Raw genomic sequence first — 20,053 nt, forward strand, 5'->3', positions numbered from 1 at the left:
TGTGAATGAACAATTTAATGATATCCCAAGTATAACAGATTAGGCAAAGAAAATATTAAAAAATTTGGCACCGTGGATTTCCATGCAAAACCAATCAAAAAGATTAAACCATTCAAAAATCCTATTCCAATGTACTTGATATCATCTTTTTCATTTGAATAATATAACAACAATAGAGCAATAATTATGAATAATATTAATAGTTACAATATAATTGTTAATAATAATAATTAAACAAAAGTATTTTGTTTACATTAATTATTGTAAATACTGTACACAACATATGATATTGTCGTTTAGTAATTATTAATGATGATTGATAATTATTATAAAAACTATATGTTTCGTATTAATTCTTTTCTAAACATTTTTCTTTTTTACGGAAAAACACTATGCCGGACGCTTCTTTCTTCATTCCTCATCAATAATTAAAATTTAAAAATAGAAAAACTTGCACAACGTATTGTATATACCATATCTTTTTATAATCAAAACCGTTATAAAATCAAAGTGATTTGACCTCTAAAAAATTCACTAGTTTACGTAACTTAAAAAATAGTTAAAATTATATACAATTTTACTTGCTTGAGTTGTTCATTTACGTGATCATTAAATTTCTTTCGCTTTTCTTTTCTTTTCCCTTAAGGCTGTTTATCGTCTCGTTTTTTTTTCTTGTCAACCGACCATACCTATCAGATAATCAATACATTATCATAGAACATATCAGCGAAGGTAAAAAAGAACGAAGAAGTAACAAAGAATCTTAAATTCACGAAGTACTATGATCTCTCTCTCACATATAGGAAGGTAACCCGATTTTCTTTTTTTTTTTCAAGCCCTTTCTCAAGTTGCGATGAGCAACGCACGAATCGCGAGCGAGATTCGTGCCAGCTCATGGATAAAGAGTATGCATGTATATGTTATAAGTGTTTTGCGAGCCAGTTTTCTTTCCTCCTTCCGGTGGACAAAAAGAAACCCGGACGTGGCACGCGGTAAGCCTTATTAGCTCTTGGACCCTCTTCTCACAATCATATCATTTTTTTTTCTTTTTTTTATTTACGTACTCTTAAAGTGGACGACACACTTGGACGTGCGCACGGTAAGTAACTTATTACAGAGTTTAACTACTTCTTTTCCGTTGCGCCTCTTCTCTCTTCGATTTTCTACAATGTCTTCCTCAGTCGTTACAGGACCAGCTTTAAATCTCCGTACGTTCCCGCACAATTTTATGTTCGCTGATCATCAGAATGCCCTTATTTCCATTTTTCTATTCCGAATAGATATCTATCTCTTGAATGTACTCGATTGTCAACAGCCTTCATGCAAGTATTTAGTATTGATCGAAGTTGATGCGCGCGAACCTTACCGTGATGACGAGAGTCGCCGAGATCGTCGCCGTCGTGGAAATTGTCGCAATCGACGACTCTTGCAACGGAGACGTGGGGAAGATTTGCAGGAAGAGTATTTCGCGTACGATGTATATTTATCATTGCAAGATGCTTTATGACAAATATTGTACACGAAATCTTGCATCGAGCCATTTCGAGTCACTTGATTTTCCGGTGATAGAACACAGGAATCATATGGACCGTGAAAGATCAGCCTTAGAACATGCCGAGAAAATGCAGATTCTACGGCAACGTTGACAGTATCGAGGAAGAGGGGAGGAATAAGAGGCGGTCTTTTCAGTTTATGTCAGTAATGCCGATGATCAATACCCCCGATGTTGTTGCTGCCGATGTTCATGGAGTTACTAATTATACCGTTATCAGTGGTATTCGGAATCGGCATTCTGCCGGCGGCGTTCTCACTGTCATATTCTAAGATCAGTCGTTTTATATGGCTCAGCTTATTGTGCAGATAGTCAAACCGTTCCTTCATCTGCTGGTATACTGGATTCTGTTTCGTCTCTTTGTACTCGCGATATATCTGTTCTTTAGTTTCCTGAAACCAGAAAAAACACCACCATATGATCTTGTCTGTTTGTTCGATAAACGCAATCGGATCATTTATGATAGAAAACTACGATATATACCTCACTCTCGATCATGTTGCCCGATTTCTTTTGATCTTGCAATAGTGTATACAAATGCGTGAAGCGATTTGCGGTTACGAGTACTTGAGAGTGCAACCTACGATATTCATCATAGTTCGCGTTGAACTCTTCTTTGTAACGCCTTTTCTGCTCCGGGTTGCTTATTGTTGTATATTCCCTGGACAAATGAATTTACATAAATATTGTATCAATCAACAAGTTACATTAAATTAACTTGTAACAATCTATGAAAAAAACATCGTTTTTCGTTATCATTTAAAACTACTTCCGTAAATTAGTAATAATCGATAACGTAGCTAATATACTCACGTGCGATAGTCGACATATTGCCCGGTACTTCCCAACCTTTCGAATCCATCAGTCGGCAGCGAGATCGCAGTGGTGCCAATGGCATTATCGGCATAAGTAGGAGCGCTAGAGGTTTCACCGTAGATACCTGCATAACTGGTGGTACTACTCCTATTCCTGAATTCCCTCTCTCTGTTTCTCTCTTCTCTCGCGCCTCGACTCCTATCGCTCCTGTCTCTCCTGTCGGTGTGTTCAATCACGTTGCTCGCAATTTCATTGGCTATAATGACACCGCCGTCGTGTCTATCTCCATTCGGATGATGGTTGCCCCTTTCACTATCATCAGGCGACAACGGTGTCAAGCACGATGATCGATTGGAGTCGTTTGGAACTGCGGTGATAGCGGAGACTTCACTATAGACGTTTCCAGTACCCCGTAGTACATCACTGCTGTTTGCTGTCCTTTCCAGTACCCCGTAGTACAAACTGCTGTTTGCTGTCCTTTCGGCCCGGTAATCGACGCGGTTGCTGCTGCTGCGTTCACTCTGCAATTGCCGCCTCGTTTCCCAACCGTCGAAACCGCTACCGCCGTTGTTACTATTACTACCATCACCACTATTGCTGTTACCACAACCACTATTAACGCTAGTGGTACGATCGACGATACGGTCGCCACCAGCGGTTGCACTAACACCACTGTTATTATTATTATAACTGCTGCTGCCTGATAGCCTTTCGCCAGCAGGGATGAAGGAGATAGGTTCGGGTTTCTTATAATGCGATATCCGCGGCTTCTTCGTTGGTAGTCCGTCGTTACCCTGATAGTATCCTGGTCTCTTGTTGCTAACCAAATTGGGCGGAGGTGCCGTGATCGCCGGCGGTGAACCCGCATGAATGGAATTGGGCGACTGACCACTGCCTAAGAGTGTAAACATGTACAAAAGATGTGTTATTAAAAATAAAGTTTTGTATTTATATATGTAAAAACGTTGATAGAGCGATTAGTACACGTACCGCTGGAACCGCCGTCGCTCGAGCCGGGTGGAGTAAGGTTTTGAGGTTTCCGCCTCCTCAACATTGTCCTTTCTTGCTCGGTGTAGAAAGGCCAATCCTCCAGCACATCATTCCAGATGTGCCTGTACAGGTGATACGTGTTGTCACGCATGTAAGCTACTTGCTTTAGAAGCGTCTGCATGATGGGTCGCTCTCGTTCTCTCAAACCCTCTGGAATTCGTCGACATATATGTTAATATTGTCGACTATTCCGAGAAATTGAAAACATTCAAATCTTATTTTACCTTTTTTGATGCGTTCGTAAAGCTCGGGCTTTTTGTAGGGTCTCAAAGCAAGAAGATGGATAAGTCTTTCCCTATTGCACAGAAACAAATTCAAACTGCATTAAAATCTTTTTCAAAAAGAGATATCAACTTTTAATAAATTTCCCTAGTAATTTGTGCATTGAGCATCCAATTTGATTAGCTTTCGTCTCATTAATCTACAGAAAATTATGGCTCGCATTAATCTGCGGAAGATTATAGCTATGTTTACTTTCTCTGTCTTTGTTTATCTTTTATCAGAGCATGACTTATTCTCATGCTCTTATATCGAGACACTTACTTAAGTGGCCTGCGCATAATGTCAGAAACTGGTTTTTTCTCCTGATTGTGAGCCGCCGATAGATGGTTACTACTATTACTATTACTACTACTATTAGCGATCGGCTTGTTGATTGAGGCTTTGGGCTGACTATTGCCGGAAGTTGGAATGCTCATCGTAGATTCCCGATGCCTTGCATACGATGACGGAGGAGGTATTGTTCTTCCGGTTCCTTTCACTTTCACCTTGCGTCCGATATCTGGACCGTTCGCCTTTATCACCCTCGTGCTGAAAGAGCAACATAATTTCCATTGAAATAAATGAAAATGCAGGGCTAGAAAAGTTGCCTCACAAGTTACCTTATAATTTACTTTTTATTATGGAAATTAAGTACAATTAGTTCGAGTATTTTATTTTTTATGTTATATTTTATCATTTTGCTTCAATTTTGTATTACTTTTTGTATTACTCAATTTCAATAACAAACATATAAAGTAATCTAAAAAGTAACTTAGAAATAACTTATAAAATAACTTCCAACCCTGTGAAAAGATATGATATCCTAATATATTATATGTTATTTAATTAAGTAATGTTAAAAAATTGGAAAAAATAACTTTAATAATTTTTTAACAAAGAAAAAAAAACGATAAAAAAAAGAAGATGAAAAGTTTTATGAAGATAAAAACATTTATGTTCTTATTTTAACTTATCTAAAAATATTGGTATAAAAAAGTTACATATTTCTAATATATTTACTTAGAGGAAATATAATATAATAGCATAATTTATTTCGTCAAGTCATTTCGGCAAGGATGACATATTCGTAACGGCAAATCTCTCTCATTTCCCGTATATTTACGTACGAAACGGTCTTCGCGCGACGAGCTACGCTTTTATTCATACAATTAATACAATTTGCAACATCACTGACATAGGGGTCCGATCGATTGTCTGACTATGCAATTTTTTCTTTGACGTAAACGGCGCGTAAGCGTACGCCATGATAGAGGCACTGCAACGGTGAAGAGAGACGGAAAAGGGTTCAGGCGTGATGAAATCGCACTTGTGAGGCGCTCTTAGCCTTGGCCGTGACGACTAAACAAATTAGCTGTGGGCGGTTTAGAAATGGAATAATAGCAGCCTCAGAATAGGCTAAATCGAATGGAAAGGCAACAGGAGTTGGACAAAATTACGGATATTGTCTTGTATATTTATGTAGCGAAGGATAAAAGGTGACTGGTCCGAAATTGAATGAATGAGTCTCGTAATACCGCGACAGATAGCATTGTTATGATTGTATGTCGCTAAATATAGCATCACCTGAAGAAGAGGAAACATTCCACGAAATAGGAAACTTCTTATATAGTCGATGATACAGAGTCATACGGAAATGCGAAGCCTTATTAGTTATTACATGTGAGAATCTTAAAAATCCATTTGTTTGCAAAAATTTGAATAAACGAACATCCGTATTTTCTGTACAATAAGACATTTTGATAATTTTAATAAACGATATTTTTTAAGCGTGCAACACATCGATATAGATATTTATTGTTATATATGAGCATCATTTATTCTGTCAATGGATGCGAACGTTCAACTCTGCGAAATCTGTATCTTCTATACGTGTCTTCGAATATATTTAAAAAATCCCGGAATATTTATAGATAACGTAAACCCCACCCATGTGCGACAACGTGCTATTATTCAAGGTATGTCCGTCAACTAAAAGTACATCCTCGGGCGATATTCTACAAATTCTCACGATATCGCAGGGATCGTATGCGCGCACGAGGCTACCTCGTAAATTCCTTCGTGAATCGCACGAACATCCGTTAGGAGACCGTATCTACGGGCGAAAGTTTGTAAGAGTAAAAGACCACGAAGCAAGGATTATTTACGATTCCGCGGCGCTTCGCGGAGGAAAGTCCTGAAAATGGAAAGAAAGGAAAGCGGTCGCGTCTTTCCAAAAGGAAGAGAGATCCTTCGCCCGGAGGATCGAACGGTCGTCGACGGCTGTATGTCCCACTCCTCAAGGGAGTATCCTTACCATTTGTTCTTGTTATTCTCCTCGACGACCGCCATTCTGTGCCTGGTGGTCTCGTAAACGTCATCGTTTGCTTGTATCCGCATCTTGTACGGTATAGCGCCGAGGCTCTCGAGGCTTCTACGAGAAAGAAGAGCGAGAAGATAATGAGAAGATAAAAAGAAAAAAATAATAAGAAAATGACAAGAATCAGGATAAGAGGCAATTCTTCAAGCGATTCAACCCGTATCTTTTAATATTAAATTAATGAACCAGAGTACACAGGAAAGATCGAATTTGAAAGTATCTTTTAGCTAAATATACAGAGAGAAAATAGAATTATAAAATTTAAGTGTAACGAGCAATGCGTTTTCATATTCTATAAGCAACTTGTTTGAGTTGCTTATAGAACAAATTATTTTTTGATGCTCCAACAAAATTATTTTCAAATCTGTATCTAACAAAATTTTTACTATGTCAGCAAAATTATTCTTTCAGTGTAAGGTATAAAAATATATAAACAGAAGAGACGCGTCTCTTGATTTTGCCAAAGTATTATTAGTAGGTTATTACTAGTTATTATTATTATCGTTATTGTATTTATTGATGATACGTTATGTATAATTTATATGCCTTTATACGATACATTATGTCATATATTTATACGCGAACTATACGCGTATATAACATATCGGTTTATTGTTGCTCGGAAAATCAAGTAAAGCAATCAGAAATGAATCAACGAGCAAATCGAAGCTCAATTTATCATCGCCATGTTACGTTTTTAACATCAATTCAAGTCAAATCACCGGATCGTATCGTCGGATACGCGGTAAGCACCAGTAGCAAGTATTACTGAATCGGTTCTGCTGACGCAAGCATAACCGTCCGCGACGAGTGTAGTCGCCAGTAGTCGACACCTGCTAGCTCACTAACAGCGCTTTAGTGTGTCAAGTTGCCGCGATAAAACCACCTGCTCAAGGATGCTCCAAAGTTTTTACGTCGCTCGATTTAGATTGCGGATTACGTTACGGCGCTTACGATGGAAGATTACTCGAAATTACCGTATCGCGCACCGAGTCCATTCACCGAGACATTAATTTCTCTCTGTAGTTATATAGCGAATCTGATAGCCGCTGTGGCATACATAAAATAAAATTTGTCTACTTGTCTATCTATCTAGCTTTCCTTCGAACGGCTGTACAAAATATAATAACATCGAGGAATAAAATCGTCTGGTTAATAAATAATAGACGTAAAGCGATTTACCTCGCGGCTTCTCTCTCAGCTTCGAGAGTTTCTCTCGTATTCAGATATATATTTTCATGTCGATACGCTGAGCGTACGAGCGTAATACATAAAATATCTCGCAAGCTCTCTCGTTATACCGTAATAATCAATACGTACTTAGGGCCGGTCTGTTGAGCGAGCTCGAAACCACCCTGGGAACCCTCCATGTCCTGGCTGCTGGAGATGCTGAAGGTGAATCTGGCCACTCCGTTGATGGATGGAATGCTGAGACGCTGAAATCAGAACGCAGAGCGTGCATGTTAGTTGTCGTTCTCTTAATAAGATCGCATTAAATTAAACAAAACGGCGACCTATGCGGCGGTGTATCCGTACGAATAGCGTCTCCGCATGGAGAGGATCTGCTGTATATCTCTCTTTTTTATATCTTTTTTTCTCTTATAGCTGCAGATATATAGCCGCCATATATAATACATGAAGTTCACCTATGTATCTGTTCAGCTATCTATTTAATGTCTGTCTCACTGTTCGTCAATTTCACTCACTTCTCTCTTTGTTTCTCACATAAACTAAAGAAAGTTTTACGAGAACAATAATGTTTTCAACGTGTACTTTTAAATTTAATTCCACTCGAATCGTTTAACTAGATAAAATATTCATATGGGCATTTTCCCTAATTTTTCAGCATGTATTCGAATCAATAAAGTACAATAATGTTGCGATACTTAAACGCCAATATAGATTTAATTCGTAATAGAAACATATATTTTCTGACGTTGAGGAATATATGGGAGCCTTTTTGTTGTTGGTTTTATCTTTATTAATCTTTCAAGTTTAAAATTGTAAAAAATAACATTGCGATATACAAAATTACGTCAAATCGTTACTATTGAAAAAAATTAGGAAAACTTCCAGGATCACCAGGATCCACCAGATGTGTTCCAGTTACGGGTTAAATAAATTAAGACTGGTGCAAACGTCGCCAAATATTAATGTGAGATTAGTAGATAGTAAAATGACAAGGGTGCGATTTGTTTACCGCCGCATAAGCGAACCGATGACATTTATGCGTTTTATATTAAATTATATGGACCGAACACCGTCAAAGTATAATATATTCGCGATAACGTCATTTATATCGAGCGACAAGTCTCGGCTCGTTTGCGCTCCTCTCTCGCTCGCTGCATGTGCATTGGGCACGAAATCGATCCGCGATCGACGTTGCGAAACGAGAACATTTGCGGCGATGGGAGCGCGAAGCGTGTCGCCGTTTGCGGAATTAGCGCGTAATTCGCGTAATCGCGGATGGCTGTCCCCGACGACTACCGATTATCGTCCGACATTGAATTAGACCGAGGAGAAGATAATGCCGGCGAGCCGGAGCGCGCGTCTAGAAGTAAACAGATCCTAATCGGATTGTCGCCGGTAGCACGACGGTGGCATTTCGATGACGCCGTCAGATTATAAAGGAATTCGAGCGATCTCGGATCGATGTGGAGCCGCGCTAAGCGCAAAGTGCAAAGGGCAGCGAGTCATAACTTTCGGGCCAGATTTCGCGACGGTGACGGGAGAGTGAACTCAACTGTGGTTCAATCTTCCCTTTGACACGCTATTATACTATTGTTCCAAAGAGATAATAAAATATTATTAACAATAATAAGATTGGAAATAATGGCCTCGGTAGTCTAAGACGCTCGCAGGGGATCTGCAACAGATCCGAGTTCGACTCCCGCCCGAGGCGGGATATTTTTCGCAATGAATTTATTAGGTTTTTTAAGACTAAATTTGGGAAATTTGGAGGGATTATTAATATTTCAGATTGATTGCTTTAAAAGTCCGACAACCGTATCGGCACCGCAATTATAATTTTTGAAATTAATTCATTTAAATGAATATATATAATAGTTTAACATCTTAACATTCAGGCCGTAGCACTTCGTATTTAAAGTAATGTATCTAAAATATTATTTTTATATTATTTTTGTAGACTCAACCACATACACGGAAAGGACAATTTTGCTAAAATATCGAAAAAAAAAAGCTAGATGTACATAGAAGATAATTTTATTAGACCATCAAAATAATTACGTAAGTATCTCAAGCATGAAGAGCAATGCTGTAAAAAGTTTCATTCTATTTCTATTCATTCTAACAAGCAGTTTTGAACATCCCACATAATTATTTTAACGGTCCGACAAAATTATTTTCAAATTTATATCTAGTTCAGTTGTTAGATATATATATATATTAGATATATATATATAATCAGTAAAACCGTCCCTTAGTACACATACTGTCATTAAAAGTCTGTTTATGTTCCATTTGATTCACGTTCTGTTCTGCGGTTAATTTTTCTTTCTATTTTTGACTGTTTCGTGTTTTTGCCGTATGATTTATCTTACCTTGTGCCGTAATTGTATCTTGTTTTTATTGCAACATATAAAAGTAAGTATAGAAAAAACGTAAATTATTATTTATGCTCTTTGTAATTATCCAATTTATCTATAAATCAATTTTGTATGTACGCAACAAAGTATGTAATATCTTTGTAAAGAGGAAAAAGAGAAACAATTTTGCCATTGCCAACGTTATACGTCACGATATTTTGTATAGTAGAGCAAAATGTATATGTATTTAAATAATAATAAAAATATATGTGCATATACATGCGTTTCTCACATTTATAACAGCATGTACTATATACATATGCAATGGCCTTTAAATAATTCTTTCCTTAATAAACGAGTTAATGCAATATTATCTTGACAGTATAGCGAGTGAAGTAAAAATACGTGTCTTTAAAAGCCTGAGTATAATGAGAGTAATATGATGTAGTAAGTCGTGCACACAGAAAAATATATACTATATTCAAATAATAATTACTTGTTTCAAGTATTTCAAAAGTTTATGTATGTATATATAATATATATATATATAATATATAAAATGTATCAAAATGTGTCCTGAAAGCGCTCCTCCTAAAGCCAACGATATTGATTATCAAAATAATTAGAAGTAAATATGAATAAACCTCAACGATTGCCGTAGAATTGGCCGCGATTGACGCAAGCGAGATCTGCGTGACCTTTTTTCGCAAATCAATTTCATCGAACTCGATCAAGCGCAACTGATCGTTTCGCAACCTTTGCATATACCGCCCCTCCGACTCTCGTTTCTCATTCCTCCCTCGCCCTGCGTTGTTCTACTCTCCTCCCTTTCTCCGCGTATTACGCATACGAAATATCTTTTCCTTTTTTCTTGCATAATTTTTACGAACGGTGTAACGCAACAATTGCGGGTACATAATGTCATATTGTAATTTTCTCCATAATTTGGATTAGAGAACTTTAACAGGTGATTGGACATCAGAAGTGTTTTTGATTGGTCTACTATTTCTTTAGCATTTGCGTTAATCGGAACAATATAACACATATCTTTTCCTTTCTCGAAAATAAACGACATTCTCTGATGTCTAATCTGATAGAAGTTGAGGGGTTCTATTAGGCTGGAAGTGGCATTGTCGAGGCTCCCTTTTAAGAAAGGACTTCTGTATTGTTATGCAACAAAACACACAAATTTATCCCCTTTGACGTCCACTCCCTCAAGTTTATTACATCATACTGAGACTCAACTGAGTTTGAAATCTACGAGAAGAAAAAGGAAGAGAAGGAAGAAGGAGAATCAATCTCCGATTCGGACGTGATGTAAGAATACAAGGTATATATAACATTGCGCATAATAACGACTGGATTAATTTCTGACTAGATTTGTCCCGTCTCTGATTGGTTAGAAAAATTTGAACAACTGTACACCTGTGATATATCTTTTCATCATGAGTTCGAGAAACGGCAGCGAAATGACAAGACAGGACGAATCGATAAGGACGTTCTAGCCACGTGGCGGGAAGGCCGACATGCGTAGGCGAAATGTGGATAATGATAATGATGACGGTGACGAGACAACACACACATGACGCTAGCGTACGTAATACTACTTAAGAAGTAGCAGCGAAGAAGGGAAGGCAAGCACTTCTCTCTCACGGGCCGTTCGCGTATCGAGGCCATAGGGGCTCTCTGCGAAGCTATCTCCCTCCCTTTTACTCCGATAGGATGGATATACACCGCTGTCGTTGTCGTTGTTGCCGTCTCTTAAACGAAAGGTCGAATCGCACGAGAATGCGATATGAAAGTCTTGTGAAGGGAACAGCCGCGACGGGGTGTGTAACCGGGAGCGCTTATTTAAATTTCACTGCGCGCACGGAAGGACGGCCGGTTTATCTGTCTGGTTTGTTTGCCTGACTGGACCTGTCTCGTCACAGCTATATCGTCCAAGATGAGATTCGCGCGAGATCCCATTGTGCGAGTCGTAGTACAAGTACGACCATCGGCCAGCCGGTTTGGATTCTCACGCCGTCGTTCAAATACATGGGAGGCTCGCGAGATCGCACGAAGATCTCTCGATCAAGGGGAGTTACTCGGAGATTATCATCCTTAGACGAACCTGCGGGGACAGCGATCCCTCAATCTTCGTCATTATCATAAAACCTGTTCGATTTTTCTAATTGCTGTACAGCAGTTTAAGCCCGTAACATTTCGTATCGAAAAGTTTAATGCACGTATACAGCTGTAATATCGTACAATCTTCTTTTTATCCCATATTCCAGTAGTCTGTTTTAATGGAATTTTAATGGAGAATTCCGTTGGCAAATCATCTACACGGAAAGAACAATTTTGCTAAACTATCTAAAAATTTAGCTAGATACAGATTTGAAAATAATTTTGTTTGGAACATTGAAATAGCTATGTAGAATGTTCGGACTGGTTGCTAGAATGTCAAAACTTGCTGCGGTGTTGCTCGAGATTCCAACGCAATTATTATGATGGTCCAAATTATTTTCAGATCTGTATGTAGATAACGTTTTAAATACTTCAAAGAGACAAATCGTCTTCCTCGTATAATTTTGAACAATAAAAAAAGAACAAGACACGTCATCAACCTTGTATCAAGGAAAACCTGGATTTCAAATTAATCAGAGAATCCACGGAATCAAAGTTTATCAGGTTTCTTGGTATTATTACGTATAACGTCATTGAGCATTGAGAAACAAATCATACTCTATTGATTATTTGTGCCGCGCATATACAAGATGTGACGAATCGAACAATGTGCAAACACCTCTGCTTCTTCCTCTTATTTACACACTCTCTCTCTCTCTCTCTCTCTCTCTCTCGATATCGAATTGCATTTTTCGCAATTCAATTCAAGTAATGCCGATAGAGGAATAATTTCAATCACCGACGATTTATTTCAGTGCGGCTTTCCACGAATAGTACAGATAGTAGTAGATCGCCCACCTACTCGCGTTGCCAGGTTCGGATTATTTCGGTTCTTAAGGCCGCAGCTGAACGAGGAACGAACGGAACGGTAACTGCTGCTCGTTGCATTTGTAACATTCCTGCGTGTCATGAGTCGCCATCGAGTCATATCTCATCGCCTACCGTTGTGCCGGATTATTACACTTACAAGCAGCGAATCACGAGATTAAGTATAAAGCGTAAATGAAAAAATATCAGTACATTCAAGTTTCACCAAAGAATCGTAACGTCTGTTAATACATCGTAGGATTTGATCTATTTAATAATCAGAAAATATTTGGAGATTATTTGGTACTTCATTCAGACTTCATCGCTCTTTGCTATTATTTTTAACGAATCTTGCACAGATTATTGTTCGATTTATAATATTAACGCGTAAATTTCACGTAAAAACTATACTGAGAAAAAATGGAGCAAATTTTAATAAATATTTATTTGACCAGTACTAATTAAACATTACTTCCAGTAAATCAATATTTACATAATATGCTAAAATTATAAACATTACTTTCAGTAATCAATACTTGCTCAATAATAAAATGATAGTCAAGTCAAATTAATGGTTTTTGTAGTATACACCAAGTACACTGAAAAAAAAAAATCTTAATTTCAATGAAATATCTTTTTGCTCGTATTCAAAAAAATTATTTCTTCGGGGATTAATGAAAATTTCTTTGAAAATACAATATCTGTATTTTCAAAGAAATTTTCATTAATCCCCGAAGAAATAATTTTTTTTAATACGAACAAAAAGATATCGCTTTAAAATTAAGATTTTTCTTTTAGTGTAAATATATCTTTATATTTAGCTAGCAAACATTTAGTCAGTACTATTCAAACAAATTATTAAAATTTAATACACTTTCAATGTATCGTTTATGAATAAGAATATACGAAGAATGCGCTACTTGACATTGGTTACCGCAAGCAAGATTCCGGAGGATCAGAGAGCTTCATCTGGCATGAAATGTCTGTGAGTTTGCAAATTATGCGTAAATATCATCGTTTATAAACAAGAATATCCGAATAATGTATATAAAATATGTACGCAAACTCACACAGCCTTGATATCGCTTAATGCTTACGAGATATCGAATAAGAAGAAATTCGACAAGAGAAAAAGAGACGATAGACGCATTATGTTAAAAATTATGAGCAATTACGATCGTCGGTCAGCCGCTGACGCGAAATACGGTGAAATTTACTAATAAGACTTATCTTCTCAAATTACACACGCCGCCGAGCGGAATATTCTAATCTTGATTTATTGTTATTATTATTATTAAATTCGTCGTAATCTCGCCGCGTTATATTCGTCGTCCATCATCGAAATCGCGTAATCAGTGATTTATGAAGAACATCCAAAGCAGAAAAATATATTTTTGCGTGGCTTCAACAGCTTATTTATTTACAAATTTTCAAATACGTGCGCGTGTTTGCGATAAAGAGAAGTACAGAGTATCGCTTTCAAGGGACCAACCGTCGCAAAAAGATGGATATTAATAATAGGCTTATTTATTTCTTTATGTTGAACGTTATGTCTGGGAACGAGATGATATACGCCGTCCAGTTCTTTGAAGAATCGGATAAATAAGTGCGCACGTCATACGTATCATGGAGTCGACAACTGACACGTATGTAAATAATAATCTGGCATACGTCATCGGAAAAAGATAAAATGGCGCGTTTTCATTTGAAAAATGCGACCGACATTGAGAGACAATTTCGAGAGGATTTCCTCGAAATCCCTAACACGTTGCAATGCGTTTAAAATCAAAAATACCGAAAATCTTTTTTCATTAATTCTTCTGTCAATGCATAATGGATCCCCAGATATATCGAATTGTAAACAAGAAGAATATTTATATTTTTGTACAAATTTCAAATATGTAATGCCACAATACAGGTTACATGTGTATATAAATTTATTAAATTCTCAATATAATCAAATCAAATATGACGATACTTTAATGATAATAACAGTAAACCTTCTAACTTCTCATTTTAAGTCAACATGAGTACAATTTCAATATATATATGAATTTCGTTACAAAACCTCAAAAACCCAACGCTTCGGGCAACAAAGAAGTTTTGTACAGACTTTATCTTGTTTTCTTTTAGATTTTTAGCAGAAAACTTTTTGTTTTGGGAAACACGTAATAGTAAAAAGCTGAAAAATCATGCATTGATAGAAGGATTAAGTAAAAAGTAGTCCCCCCCCCTTTACGTAGTATTACAAAATAAAATTTTTATTTCACATAATGAATGTTTCAAGAGAAGATTAAATTATTCATTCAATATATTTCCCAATATGTTTACGTCTGTTTTTACAGAGATCTTTTCGTCGAACATTTTTATTAATTCTCTCAACATTAATTTTTTTTTTCCGCCAATAAATCTGACGTACAATGTGCTTTTTGCCTCCTGTTTCTTTTTGCTTCTTACCCTGTGTCTTCTATTTCGTCTAGTAGAGATTAAAGTTGAAGGACTTTGGGACGAGACAAGAAATACGTGACGAGAAACACGATTGCGATCGATGAAACAGTCGCGAAGAGGGGAAAAAGGCAAGAAATAGGAAGAAGAAAAGGATACACTGTAGATCTGTAGAGGCTTTAAGATCTTTTCGTTGGAATATATTCTTAAGCGTCGGATTTGGTTCCGAAGAACGAAGAACAAACCGGTCAACGCTGCAACGGCCCCGCGGCGTAATCGATCCTCGATCGGACGCGAGAGGGCAACTTTCACTGAGCAACCGGTGTCAACCGGGTATCGCAGAAAAAAAAAAAAAGGAAACGTGTATGTGGGCGAGAGACGGGCATGCAGCTGCGCGTGTGTCGAGGCAAGTGGATGCGCACTCCATAAATTTATTAACGAATTAGAAAAGGATGAGCGTCAAGCGGCCGACCTAAGATACCGCTTATCACGGCGAACACACGTGACGACCTTAGACACGTACCTTGGAAACGCACGAGCGACGCTCGTGCATAGGTACGGGGTGTGTGTGGGATTGCCAGGTGCGCGATTTTAAATAATTCAAATGTATCGCGTGTCCGCGCACTTGCAGGGATATTAGGTATTCCTACTCTAATCTCGGTGCTTACTGTCTAGCGATTGGAACTTCTCGGCGATCTGTAGCTCCGAAAACGAAGAGAACGGTTTTACCTAAGCATTCGTTAAGAACGTATAACTAGATGAAAATTTCAAAGTATCTAATTTTATTGAATTATCAAAATAATTAGCTCGAGAGATAAATCGCTGAAGGCATTGCGATGTACAGATTTGGGGCATTACTGGAGCACCGCTTGAGAAAATTACGGGTATACTGTAATAAGTGGTACGAGGTTATGCATTACTAGGGCATTAACGGGCATAAAAAATTGGGCACTACTTGGACATTACTTGGGCATTACCAGGCACTGATGTGCGTAATTTTGATCACCGGTTTACCTCTTACTCAAGCTAGTTGCTAGAATATCACAAGTTTTTGCAGCACTGCTCACATCGCGCTTAAGTCGCCTACGTAATTATATTTTGACGGTCCAGCTAAATTATTTTTCAGATCTGCATCTAGTTAAATTTTTTAAAAATATCTCAGCAAAATCCTTCTTTTCGTGCGCCTGGTCTCCGCCGTTGATTCCTCCCATTTCGAGCATTTTTATTTTACCCAATTAATTTCTTATCGCGCGCATTTCACTCAGAAAAATTGAACGTGTTCTATTATTAGGAAAGAGAGAGGGACGAGATGTTATTCATTTGTTTTCCTTCAAACGGGGAGAATAATTTCAGCAAATCGATTCCACCAGGTTGAAATGTTTCAAGAACCTGAGACAATTCAGTTGTTGCCTCAGGTGGGAAAATACACCGATGCTTTTTCGCAGCCGTATCTCTACGTGCTCAATGGTGAAACAGAAATGAGACGGAAGATAAGCGATGTATCCGAGAAACCGACTGTCCCTGGCTCAGGATGCAGCTCCATCTGGCACAAGGTCATCAACGTCATCGTATCGGTGTCCCTTTCGTCTGTGGGAAATAAGAATTAAAAAAGAAAAAAAAAGAAAAAGAAAAAAAAAAGATGCGCGTACACCGTGCGCCTCGGTACAACCGAACCAATCGGTGACCTCACCATCGTATTTTTGTTTCTCCTTTCTCTCTCAGCGAATCCCTCCTCTTTGCTCTGCCGTTCTTCCGAACACACACACACACATACACACACACACATACACACCATATATGTATAAGTGACGTTAATTAACTAACTCCGCCGACCGCGAACGGTAAGCACGTTCGATTCGCACGCGCATCGACGGCGCAGAAAATAAATCGCGCTAAGTGAAAGTAACATTGCGCCGGTTTCGCGTCGACGAATCGTCGCGAAACGGCGCGCCACGATTTCGCGTCGCGCACAATCGGATGAAACTCGAAATGTCAATAAATTCAACGCATTTCTGAAATAATCGGGAGAGAATTAGGCGGGAATTCGAAAGAAATTTCTTTTCAAAGTAAAATAATCTGAACGTAAATTCTTCGAACATATATGATGTCCTCGCAAAAGTGATAAAAAAATGAGAATGTACGATAGTATATTACGAGAATTTATTTCAGGCACCAAGTTTCTTTTGTTCGTGGGCTTTTGGACATTTTTACGAGCTGTGTCCATTCCCAGAGTTGTAAAGAGGGTGGGCGTTGAAATAATGCTAAAGGAAGTGAAAACCTGTTTCCTTTCCGAATTACGTGAACATGTGAAATATCACTCCGTTTATTCAGACACTTCTGTTCGGTTGTGAACCCGATAATTACCTAGGTATCTCATTTTTAAGACGGTGATTACGCGCGATAAATTCTACTGTTGGCGGTTGATAGTGCCTCGAAAGTTCACGAATTAAAGCTGTGTTAAGTGAAAGCCGCGCCGGATTGCGAAACCCGGTAGCGTGCAAAAAAATTCGTTGTGAAGACTAGATAGACTTTAACGAAGTACCGTTTTTTTTTTTTTACCGCAGAAAATCATATTGTTACGTCGATTAATAGTGGCTACTGCTTCATCCGTTTATGAAATGCGCTTACATGCATGCCTTTATTTCCTATTGAAAAGAATAAATACGCGAATAAATTTCTTCCTCCAATTGCGGAAAAGATCTCAAACAATGGATCAAACAATGGACGAAAGATAACAAAAAGTGCTTTACTGAATACTTTCGCGGACCTTTATGAAGACATGAGTTTTCAAGATGGATCGTAAATATCGTATGTAGTAGATGCGCATCGTCTTATAGCTTATATCGGCTGAACGAAAAGTATATTGACTCACAAAATGTTTTATAAAAGAATTTTGCTGAGTGTCTAATTAAAAATTTAGCTAGATACATATCCGAAAGTAATTTATTGGGCCATGAAAATAATTAATAAGTAGGGATTTTAATGCTGCAGAAAGTTTTGACATTTTAGCAATCGATTTGAGCGTCTTACATAATTATTTTGATAGCCCAGCAAAATTACTTTTCAGATTTGTATCGAGTTAAATTTTTAGATTTTCGCAAAAATCTGTTTTTTTACACTGTTATAAATTCATATTGTTAGATTGTACATAATTTTGAATTAATTTTAACCATTTCTACAGGTCGCCATTGCTTCTACACTGAGAAAAAAATGTTTGGTATTTGTAACTATAATTACATATTACTATAATTAAGATTATAGTAACTGCTATAACATTAGTTAATAATAACCATATGTATAATTCTAGCAAAAAATGTATAAGTTGGCGATTTATAATGATCATAATTATAGTTATTATAATCATGAAAATGGTCGAAATTACCATAAACGATTCGAATTACTATAATTTTATAGTCACTTTTTTGCGACAACTATATTTTTTATGGTACAGTGTGTGTCGACAAGAAATATAACGTTACATTATAAATTGAACTGTATCGATATGTAAAACAAATATCAGATCGCGATGCTATTTTTCCATTGTCAATTTTTAGCGCTTTCCCGTAGAAAGGGCGCTTTCCCTTCCAACACAACAAATAATCCGTTTACAGTTGTCGCGCGTCGTATACAGATGTACGCCTTTCAACGTTCGTGTAAACGATAGAACAAAACCATTCCTGGTGGGACTTCCGGAGACAAATCCAGGGGGCATATCGTTAAGCGTTACAATTCCGCCTGGTTCCCACTCCCTGATGTTACCAGAGAGCCTCTTCCGCCAGGGTTAGACGGCTCGTTAGCCTCTTTAATTATTCAACGCCGACGACGTCTCGCCTGGAGAGATTTTACAACCGTCATGATTTTCCGAAACGACGGCGATATCCGCCACACTGCCCGTTGCGAATATAAGTATAAGACTCGACTCGAGGACATTTCACGTTTGGAACTTGCAATGAAAACTGCACAGAATATGACCTTGTCTAAAAATACTCCTGCGATAATCGAATCTTTTCCGTTGCAAAAGTACGTTGCAAATATAATTCGAATATACTTGACCATTAGATATCTGTAAAGACGCAAGATATCTTGCGGAAAAAAAAAGAAGAGAATAATAGATTCCTTTGATATGTACTCGTTACTCGTGGGAAGACTAATTGAGTTTGTCTCGATTGATACTCAACGATGGTTGATAATTCACTTACATAGAAGCTTCACTCAACCATCGGAAGAATTACATAATTAAAGCCGCAGCCCAAGTTTTTCGACTTTGCGACACTAGTTTATTCATGCCTTCGCAGAGAAGTTGTTTGTTACGCGTCGATGATCGTCGTTATGCTGGTGTAGTGCGTGAAATTATAGCGATTCGGTGAGAGAAGATTCGTCTCTCGTTGCGACGCAACATATTTAATTGTATTGCGAAATACTCGAAAGGAGTTTTCCCCTCCTCCGTGTGCAGCGTTATTCAGAATTTTCTAATTGCAGGTTAATAAAAAGTCCGATAATAAATAGCTAATAGTCTCTCAGCTGCTTTTTTTCGCGCATCTCTTTATAGTCGATTACATAAACTTCGAGACTCGCTCGTTTGCAAATGGAAGAACACTTAGACGATTATGAAATTGACATCGCTAAAAGTTAATCGGCGCCACTACTTCTAAAAGGATGAAAAGTAATGAGTGCATCTTGATGTAAAGGAAAGCTTTAACAATTTTTCTGATTTTTCTGATCTGAATTTTTATGTAACGCGTTATGAAACGTTTTAAGTTTGTAAATCAAATAAACAATGAAATTTTAGAATAAAATTGACTCTCGTGTACAATTATTTATTAAAAATAATTTTAACTATATTATTTACACGGAAAGAACGATTTTGCTAGAGGATCTAAAAATGTAGATAAATACAGATCAGAAAATAATTTTGTTGGACCTTCAAAATAATTGTATAGAAATCTTGAATAAAGCCATGAAAAGTTTTGACATTCTAGTAACCAGTTTGAGTGTCCTACACAATTGTTTTCATGGTAAATTATTTTC

The 20,053-nt window shown here is 37.5% G+C and overlaps 1 protein-coding gene across 4 annotated transcripts in view; it reads right to left on the reverse strand.

Moving 5' to 3' along the window:
• Window positions 1-1,006: 1,006 nt before the first annotated feature.
• LOC108746840 (RNA polymerase II elongation factor Ell) overlaps window positions 1,007-20,053 on the reverse strand; it is a 117,900-nt gene continuing 98,853 nt past the window's right edge. For 3 of the 4 annotated variants that reach the window (XM_018483855.1, XM_018483856.1, XM_018483858.1), the window contains 8 exons: window positions 7,377-7,492; window positions 5,994-6,110; window positions 3,962-4,228; window positions 3,643-3,713; window positions 3,359-3,568; window positions 2,366-3,263; window positions 2,036-2,213; window positions 1,007-1,944 (listed from right to left, as the gene is read on the reverse strand). In XM_018483855.1, the coding sequence (XP_018339357.1) occupies window positions 1,696-1,944; window positions 2,036-2,213; window positions 2,366-3,263; window positions 3,359-3,568; window positions 3,643-3,713; window positions 3,962-4,228; window positions 5,994-6,110; window positions 7,377-7,492 (2,106 nt within the window). In that variant the 3' untranslated portion in view covers window positions 1,007-1,695. The remainder of the gene's footprint in view (window positions 1,945-2,035; window positions 2,214-2,365; window positions 3,264-3,358; window positions 3,569-3,642; window positions 3,714-3,961; window positions 4,229-5,993; window positions 6,111-7,376; window positions 7,493-20,053) is intronic. The other variant, XM_018483857.1, reaches the window with a different exon arrangement.

This window comes from Trachymyrmex septentrionalis, unplaced genomic scaffold (genome assembly GCF_001594115.1).
Source record: "Trachymyrmex septentrionalis isolate Tsep2-gDNA-1 unplaced genomic scaffold, Tsep1.0 scaffold19, whole genome shotgun sequence".
NCBI lineage: Eukaryota > Metazoa > Arthropoda > Insecta > Hymenoptera > Formicidae > Trachymyrmex > Trachymyrmex septentrionalis.